The 10,146-nt window shown below is 39.8% G+C and overlaps 1 protein-coding gene across 1 annotated transcript; it reads left to right on the forward strand.

Moving 5' to 3' along the window:
- The first annotated feature begins 8,917 nt into the window (after positions 1-8,917).
- Positions 8,918-9,865, forward strand: LOC142856394 (vomeronasal type-1 receptor 4-like). Its single transcript, XM_075983851.1, has one exon. The coding sequence runs from the start codon at positions 8,918-8,920 to the stop codon at positions 9,863-9,865; it is 948 nt and encodes a 315-aa protein (XP_075839966.1).
- The last annotated feature ends 281 nt before the right edge of the window (positions 9,866-10,146 follow it).

The following is a 10,146-nucleotide window of genomic DNA, read 5'->3' on the forward strand; positions in this document are numbered from 1 at the left end:
TCTTTATTTTCATGCCTCTCCACTGGTCCAGAGAAATAATTTATGGTGCAGGATGGTCCCAGACCACGACAATACATACTTTATATGAATGCCCATTACAACAATTAAAAAAATACAGGCCATGAATTTGAATGAGAGAAAGAGAGAGAATACATGGAAGGATTTGGAGGAAGGAAAGGCAAGGTGAATTGATGTAATTATCTTATAATCTGAAAAGTAAAAATATGTATATTTAACATTAATAAGAAGATAAATAATACAATTTGAATGTAAAAAAGACATGAGATTGCTTAAGAAAGTAATTCTGTTTCCTTATCAGTATCCTTGTGTGGTATTATTTATTTAAGATGACATATTTCTGTTGGTTAGTTGAACAACATTTTACTACTATTTTTTATCCATCTTCTAAAATGTTCATACATTTATACAATATTTTTGGATGATTTAGACCCATCACAACTTCCTACCCACACCCCTTGTGATCCCTCAAGTCATTCCATTTGCCTTTTTATTTGTTGATTTGTTTATGTGTTGTGTTTGTTCACAGAAGGGTATCTCTGTATAGTCCTGACAGTCCCAGAATTCACTCTGTAGATCAGGCTGGCTTCAAACTCAGAGATCTGTCTGCCTCTGCACCTGCCTCCCAAATACTGAGATTAAAGACATGTGCTACCACTGCTTGGCCATTTCTTTCATCTTATGTCCAGATGTTTTGCTTGTATGTATATCTACAACCATGTGTGCAGTGCCTGAGAGGCCAAATCCCCTTGAACTGGAGTTACAGATGGTTGTTTGCAGCTATGTGGGTGCTACAAACTGAACCCAAGTTATCTTAACCACTGAGCCAACATTTCCCCAGCTCCTTTGTCATTCTTTTTCCACCTAAACTGTCTACATGTTCATTAACATTAAATCTCATACAGCATATGCAATGTAGTAAAGAGCATATATCTAATGTTCCCTTGAGAACTGGAGTTACGTGCTCATCAGCATTTACACAATGTAATTATACCTATCAATGACCTCTGACCTGTTTGCATTTTTATTAAATCATGGATATAATAACAGGTAGCTGGAATGTCATGCTTGAGTGATGATATATGCTACATTTGAAATCTGATAGAAAAATCATACGTTTCTGATGTGGGATTCCCCTCTGTACACTGTGATTACCATACATGAATAAAGACAACTGGCTTGGCCTGGTAGGGTAGAACAGAGCTAGGCGGGGGAGACAGAACTGAATGCTGTAAAAAAAGGAGGACACAGTGAAAGAGAAGCCATGTAGCTGTAGTCAGACAAAACTTTAGCTAGTAAAGCACAGCTACATGGTGATACACAGATTAATAGAAATGGGTTAAATTAATAAGTAAGAGTTCGCCAATAAGAAGCTAGGGCTAATGGACCAAGCAGTGATTTGATTAATACAGTTTCTGTGTGATTATTTCAGGGAGAAGCGGCCGGGAACAAACAAGCACCCTCCTTGCTACACATTTAGTCCCTTAGTCCAATTTGGTTTTTGTTATTGTAGTTAATTTATTGAGCCTTTATGAAGGCTATTGACAAATACCACATTTGCACGTTTTCACACATCCACAAACATGACTTTCATTCTACTCTCCCATGGCTTACATCTGTATCACTCCCCAGTCTCCATTGCTTACACATGGCTAAGAGTCTCCCATTGGGTCTGTAAGTTTCTCTACCAGATTCCACATGTGAGCACATATATGGTGTTTACCTGTGTGAGACTGCCTTATTTCACGAACACGATGACCTGCAGTTCTGTTCATTTCCTGGCAAGTAATAGAAATGGTGACAGAAAATACATTTCTCTGAGAATGTGGTCAACACTGGGGCACGTAGAGTAGCAACTGTCCCTTTGTGTTCTGCAGCTCTTCACAGGGACCGAGCTCCTAAACTGCTTCAGAAATTTGTTAGTGACAGAGGACTGGACTCAGAGACAAAACCCAAGTGGAGAATCTACTTTTGGGGAAAATTGTTTTTATTCTTTTCTTTTACGTGTACAAGTGTTTTACCTGCATGTATGTTTGTGTGGTATGTGCATGTCTGGGGCCCACAGAGGCCAGAAGAAGGTATCAGATTCTCTAAAATTGGAGTTAAAAACAGTAGTGAGCCCCCACGTGAACGCAAGGAATCAAACTCGGGTCCTCTAGAAGAGCCACTAGTGCTCTTTTTTTTTTTTTTATAAGGAATGCCGTTCACTTATTTATTTTGCCTTATAGAACTATGCCTGATAGAGAGTATTTTTTCTTACAATTTCAGCACACATATTTTTAGTAGTGAACGAATCCTCAAATGTCTGTGACCTTTGATGATATTTAAGATTTAGAATTTAAGTAATGGTTTCCAGTGTTGCTGTTCATATTCCTACAGTCTAAATTATTCTTTTTTTTCTTTTTTTTTAATTTATTTATTTATTTATTAAGTATTTCTGCCTCCCCCCCTCATCCGCCTCCCATTTCCCTCCCCCTCCCCCGATCAAGTCACCCTCCCTCATCTGCTCTAAGAGCAATCAGGGTTCCCTGACCTGTGGGAAGCCCAAGGACCGCCCACCTCTATCCAGGTCTCCAAAGGTGAGCATCCAAACTGCCTAGGCTCCCCCAAAGCCAGTACGTGCAGTAGGATCAAAAACCCACTGCGATTGTTCCTGAGTTCTCAGTATTCCTCATTGTCCTCTATGTTCAGCTAGTCCGGATTTATCCCATGCTTTTTCAGACCCAGGCCAGCCAGCTGGCCTTGGTGAGTTCCCGATAGAACATCCCCATTGTCTCAGTGTGTGGGTGCACCCCTCGCGGTCCTGAGGTCCTTGCTCGTGCTCCGTCTCCTTCTGCTCCTGATTTGGACCTTGAAATTTCTGTCCCGTGCTCTTCTGTCTCTGTCTCCTTTCATCACCTGATGAAGGTTAATATTCATGAGGATGACTATGTGTTTGTCTTTGGGTTCACCTTCTTACTTAGCTTCTCTAGGAACATGCATTATAAGCTCATTGTCCTTTATTTATGGCTAGAAACCAAATATGAGTGAGTACATCCCATGTTCCTCTTTTTGGGTCTGGCTTACCTCACTCAGGATAGTGTTTTCTATTTCCATCCATTTGCATGCAAAATTCAAGAAGTCCTTGTTTTTTACTGCTGAGTAATACTCTAATATGTATATATTCCATACTTTCTTCATCCATTCTTCCGTTGAAGGGCATCTAGGTTGTTTCCAGGTTCTAGCTATTACAAACAATGCTGCCATGAACATAGTTGAACATATACTTTTGTTGTATGATAGGGCCTCTCTTGGGTATATTCCCAAGAGTGGTATTTCTGGATCCAGAGGTAGGTTGATTCCGAATTTCCAGAGAAACCGAAACACTGCTTTCCAGAGTGGTTGCACAAGTTTGCATTCCCACCAGCAATGGGTGAGTGTACCCCTTTCTCCACAACCTCTCCAGCAAAGGCTATCATTGGTGTTTTTTATTTTAGCCATTCTGACAGGTGTAAGACGGTATCTTAGAGTTGTCTTGATTTGCATTTCCCTGATCGCTAGGGAAGCTGAGCATGACCTTAAGTGTCTTTTGACCATTTGAAGTTCTTCTGTTGAAAATTCTCTGTTCAGCTCAGTGCCCCATTTTATAATTGGATTGATTAGCCTTTTACAGTCTAATTTCTTGATTTCTTTATATATTTTGGAGATCAGACCTTTGTCAGTTGCGGGGTTGGTGAAAATCTTCTCCCAGTAAGTGGGTTGCCTTTTTGTCTTAGTGAAAGTGTCCTTTGCTTTACAGAAGCTTCTCAGTCTCAGGAGGTCCCATTTATTCAATGATGCCCTTAGTGTCTGTGCTGCTGGGGTTATACGTAGGAAGTGGTCTCCTGTGCCCATGTGCTGTAGAGTACTTCCTACTTCCTCTTCTATCCGGCTCAGTGTGTTCGGGCTGATATTGAGGTCTTTAATCCATTTGGACTTGAGTTTTGTGCATGGTGATAGATATGGATCTATTTTCATTCTTTTACAAAGTGACATCCAGTTTTGCCAGCACAATTTGTTGAAAATGCTGTCTTTTTTCCATCGTATACTTTTAGCTCCTTTATCAAAAATCAGGTGCTCATAGGTTTGTGGGTTAAAGTCAGGGTCTTCTATTCAATTCCATTGGTCGACTTCTCTGTTTTTATGCCAATACCAGGCTGTTTTCAATACTGTAGCTCTATAATAGAGTTTGAAGTCAGGGATGGTAATGCCTCCAGACAATCCTTTATTGTATAAGATTGTTCTGGCTATCCTGGGTTTTTTGTTCCTCCATATAAAGTTGATTATTGTCTTCTCCAGATCTGTGAAGAATTTTGATGGGATTTTGATGGGGATTGCATTGAATCTATAGATTGCTTTTGGTAGAATTGCCATTTTTACTATGTTGATCCTCCCAATCCAAGAGCAAGGGAGGTCCTTCCATTTTCTGGTGTCTTCTTCAATTTCTTTCTTCAAAGACTTATAGTTCTTGTCAAATAGGTCTTTCACTTCCTTGGTCAGGGTTACCCCAAGATATTTTATGCTATTTGTGGCTATCGTGAAAGGTGAAGCTTCTCTGATTTCCCTCTCTGCTTCCTTATCCTTAGTGTAAAGGAAGGCAACTGATTTTTTGGAGTTGATCTTGTATCCTGCCACATTACTAAAGCTGTTTATCAGCTGTAGGAGTTCTTTGGTAGAATTTTTGGGGTCACTTATGTATACTATCATATCATCTGCAAATAACGAAAGCTTAACTTCTTCCTTTCCAATACAAATCCCCTTGATCTCCTTATGTTGTCTTATTGCTATTGCTAGAACTTCAAGCACTATATTGAAGAGGTATGGAGAGAGTGGACATCCTTGTCGTGTTCCTGATTTTAGTGGGATGGCTTTGAGTTTTTCTCCGTTCAATTTAATGTTAGCTGTTGGCTTGCTGTAAATAGCTTTTATTATATTTAGGTAGGATCCTTGTATCCCTATTCTCTCCAAGACCTTTATCATAAAGGGGTGTTGAATTTTGTCGAATGCTTTTTCAGCATCTAATGAAATGATCATATGATTTTTTTCTTTCAGTTTATTTATATGGTGGATTACATTGATAGATTTGCGTATGTTGAACCAGCCCTGCATCTCTGTGATGAAGCCTACTTGATCATAATGGATAATTTTTCTAATGTGTTCTTGGATTCGGTTTGCCAGTATTTTGTTGAGGATTTTTGCGTCGATGTTCATGAGTGAGATTGGCCTGTAATTCTCTTTCCTGGTTGAGTCTTTGTGTGGTTTTGGTATCAAAGTAACTGTAGCTTCATAGAAGGAGTTTGGTAATGACCCTTCTGTTTCTATATTGTGGAATACATTAAGGAGTATAGGTATTAGCTCTTCTTGGAAGTTCTGGTAGAATTCCGCATTGAAACCATCTGGTCCTGGGCTTTTTTTGGTAGGGAGGTTTTGATAACCTCTTCTAATTCTTCATGACTAACAGGTCTGTTTAGATTGTTCACCTGGTCCTGGTTCAACTTTGGTATATGGTATTTATCTAAAAAAGTGTCCATTTCTTTTATATTTTCCAATTTTGTGTTATACAGGCTTTTGTAGTAAGATCTAATGATTCTCTGAATTTCCTCTGTGTCTGTGGTTATGTCCCCCTTTTCATTTCTGATCTTATTTATTTGTGTGTTCTCTCTCTGTCGTTTAATTAGTTTGGATAGGGGTTTGTCGATCTTGTTGACTTTCTCCAAGAACCAGCTTTTTGTTTTATTGATTCTTTGGACTGTTTTCTGTGTTTCTATTTTGTTGATTTCAGCCCTCAGTTTTATTATTTCCAGTCTTCTACTTCTCCTGGGCGCGTCTGCTTCTTTTTTTTCTAGAGCTTTCAGGTGTGTTGTTAAGTCCCCAATGTATGCATTCTCCGTTTTCTTTAAGTGGGCACTTAGTGCTATGAACTTTCCTCTTAGCACTGCTTTCATCGTGTCCCATAGGTTTGAGTATGTTGTCTCTTTATTTTCATTAAATTCAAGGAAGACTTTAATTTCTTTCTTAATTTCTTTCTTGACCCAGGTGTGGTTCAGTAGTTGACTGTTCAGTTTCCATGAGTTTGTCGGCTTTCTGTGGGTAGCATTGTTGTTGCCTTCTAACTTTAATCCGTGGTGATCAGATAGGACACAGGTGGACACAGATATTTTTTTGTATCTGTGGAGGTTTCCTTTGTTTCCAAGTATGTGGTCAATTTTTGAGAAGGTTCCATGAGCTGCAGAGAAGAAGGTATATTCTTTCCTATTTGGGTGGAATGTTCTATATATGTCTGTTAAGTCCATTTGCTTCATTACCTCCAATAATTCTCTTAATTCTCTATTAGGTTTCTGTCTGATTGACCTGTCCCTTGGAGAGAGAGGTGTGTTGAAGTCTCCTACTACTAGTGTGTGTGGTTTGATGTCTGCCTTGAGTTCTAGTAATATTTCTTTTACATAAGTAGGTGCTTTTATATTGGGGGCGTAGATATTCAGAATTGAGACGTCATTCTGATGAATTGTTCCTGTTATGAGTATAAAGTGACCATCTCGGTCTCTTCTGATTGATTTTAGTTTGAAGTCAGTTTTGTTAGAAATAAATATGGCCACACCTGCTTTTTTCTTAGGACCATTTGCTTGAAACACCTTTTCCCAACCATTTACTCTGAGTAGGTGCCTGTCTTTGTGGTTGAGATGTGTTTCTTGCAAACAGCAGAATGTTGGATCCTGTTTTCGTATCCAATCTTTTAGCCTGTGCCTTTTTATAGGTGAATTGAGCCCATTAATATTAAGTGATATTAATGACCAGTGGCTGTTTACTCCGGTTATTCTTATTGCTTTTGGTAGTAGAGATTGTGTGTCTCCCTTCTTTGAGATGTGCTGGTGAAGGGTCACTAGATGCCTGGGTTACTGTAGGCAGTGTTGGCAGTGTTGGATTCCTTGGGTTGTGATTTTCCTTCTATTACTTTCTGTAGGGCTGGATTTGTGGCTACGTATTGTTTAAATTTATTCTTATCCTGGAATGTCTTGTTTTCTCCATTGATAATGAACGATAGTTTGGCTGGGTATAGTAGTTTGGGTTTGCATCCATGGTCTCTTAGCTTCTGCAGTACATCTATCCAGGACCTTCTGGCTTTCATAGTTTCCATAGAGAAGTCAGGTGTAAGTCTGATCGGTTTACCTTTATAAGTTACTTGCCCTTTTTCCTTTGCAGCTCTTAATATTCTTTCTTTAACCTGTATATTTTGTGTTTTGATTATTATATGGCGAGGAGATGTTTTTCTTTGATCCAGTCTGTTTGGTGTTCCGTATGCTTCTTGAATATTTAAATGAATATCTTTCTTTAAGTTGGGAAAGTTTTCTTCCATAATTTTGTTGAATATATTTTCTGGGCCTTTGAGCTGTGACTCTTCTCCTTCTTCTATTCCTATTATTCTTAAGTTTGGTTTTTTATTGTGTCCCATATTTCCTGAATGTTTTGTGTTGAGAATTTGTTGGCTTTGCTGTTTTCTTTGATCTGTTCGTTTATTTTCTCTATGATGTCCTCAGCATCTGAGATTCTTTCTTCTATCTCTTGTATTCTATTGATTATGCTTGTTTCTGTAGACTCTGCTCGTTGACCTAGGTTTTCCATATCCAGCTGGTCCTCAGTTTGTATTTTCTTCCTTGCCTTCATTTCAGTTTTCAATTCTTGAACTGTTTCCATTACCTGTTTGATCGTTTTATCTTGGTTTCCCAGGGTATCATGTACATATTTACTCATTTCTTCAAACTTTTTGTTATACTTCTCATCCATTTCTATAAGGGCATTTTTTACATGTTGTTTAAGGGACTCTATTGCGTTCATAAAGTCAATTTTTTCCACTTCTTCTGTGTTAGGTTGTTCAAATACTTCTGTTGTAAGATCCTTGGGTTCTGGTGTTTTCATGTTGTTTTTCAGATTATTGGGTGAGTTCTTGCCTTGGCGTCTGCCCATCTCGTCCTATTAATCCTATCTAATGGGTCTTATAAAAACCAGATCAGATTTCCCTGCCGGCCCAGGGCTCCGCTTACAAAATGCCCTCGCTCTGTTTCCTGGTTCCTGCCGCCGGCCAAGAACCCTCTCACCCCTCCGAAGGGTCTTCAGGACAGGACCAGGCTCCCCGTTTGCCAGTGACCTGGCCAACCAAAGGCCTACCTCTTTGATTTGATTGTAGTAGGGCGATCTGCTCTACTTATTGCATGCCTGACCCTGCCACTTGCGTCTGCTGCCCCGCTGGTCTCCCAAAGCCTCTTCCTGAATGCGGTCTCGCTCTGCTGCATCTGGCGCCGCCGCCGCTCCGCCTCTGTGCGTCTGGCGTCGCCGCCGCTTCGCCTCTGTGCCCCACTAGTGCTCTTAACTGCTGAGCAACTCTACAGCCCCTTACTGAGAATATGAAGATAAATACCTTGGGAGAGTGTTGCATGCAATCGAAATTGTAGAGATGTTTAAATATTCATGTTACTGTCTTTGTTTTACGCAGTCTTCTTGGGAAAGATCAGACTTTTCAAACAGGATTTTTAAAATACACAAGATGAGCTACTGAATAAAAACCCTATGACATGCAAATTTGCATTTCAGCCTATGAACAGATCCTGCCACTTAATATAACAGCACACAGAAGATTTTTGCATTAAGCACACCTGCTTCAACACCTTCTGTCCTCTGATGTTCTCAAGATTCCCAGTTCCAGGAGGCACCAAGTCTGGACCTGAGAAACAAAGGAGTTTGACATTTCTCCAACCTTCTCTTCTCCTGAAGTGTCAATCACTATATTTGCCCACAAACATCAGGATGTAATTAGTTATAATTGAACCCACTTAGATTTCAGTGAAGGCCTGACAAGCCTAATAATATCTAAAACATCACTGAGGTGATGTCTCCAAGCAGCGCCATCTTGCGGGGGTTCCTCGTATCCCAGCTCTGTGTGGGTGTCATAGGGAACTCACTGCTCTTCATGCTGTATGTATACAGCTTCTTAGTCAGATCCCGCTTTAGCAGACCTATCGATCCCATTTTCATGCACCTGGTGCTTGTCAACATGTTGACAATCATATTCGCTATGATATCATATATCATGTCATCCTTTGGAGTGAGACACTTTCTGGATGATGCCGGCTGTAAGGCAGTTTTATATGTGTTCAGAGTCACCCGGGGTTTGTCCATCTGCACTACCTCCATTCTAAGCACGTTCCAAGCCATCACCATCATTCCCAGTAACTCTAAGTGGGCATGGCTTAAGCCTAAACTCTCTACATGGACTTGTTGCTCCTTCCTGTTTGCCTGGCTCATCAACCTGCTCATATATGTGCACGTCATTGAGACTGTGGTAGCTAAAATCAATTACACTGATGTTGGTGATGGATATTATCATGTTTACTGTAAAATAGGTCTAACCGATTTCCGCAATAAAGAATTATTCCTGGGTGTTATCATAACAGGAGACGTTCTCTTTATGACCATCATGATGTTGACCAGTTTCTATATGGTGACTCTCCTTTACAAACATCGCCAGGGAGCCCGGCATCTCCGTAGCCAAAGCCTCTCCTGCAAGACAGCTCCTGAGCACAGAGCCACTCACAGCATCTTGCTGCTGGTGAGCTGTTTTGTGATCTTTTATTTGTTAAACAACTTCATCACCCTTTATGGGTTTTATACACATGAAAGAATACCAACATTGGGGGTAATCGTTGTAATTGTGTCGTCATTCTACCCCACTGTCTGCCCATTTTTACTAATGAGCAATAATAAAATAATTTCCCAGTTTATTTCTTCTTTATCAATACTGAGAATTACTTGTTTTCAAAGAGCATTTGGTGGATGATATGAAGGCCAGATGTCCTCCTCAACAAACAAATCTCTCTAATGATGTATGTGATAAGGTGAAAGCTGTGTGGCTCTTGAATCCTTGATATGGTCCATGTTAGAATTCACAAAAGTTGTACATTTACCAATTTTAAATTTTCAATATTATGTCTCAATAAAAAGTAAGTCCATAACATTTCAATAATTACATATTTATTGTCCATTTAATATAATACTTTGGAGCTTTGAAAAAAAGGTGGTCATGGGGGCTGGAGAGATGGCTCAGTGGTTAAGAGCATT

The sequence above is a fragment of the Microtus pennsylvanicus genome, chromosome 1, assembly GCF_037038515.1.
Source record: "Microtus pennsylvanicus isolate mMicPen1 chromosome 1, mMicPen1.hap1, whole genome shotgun sequence".
NCBI classification, from domain to species: Eukaryota; Metazoa; Chordata; class Mammalia; order Rodentia; family Cricetidae; genus Microtus; species Microtus pennsylvanicus.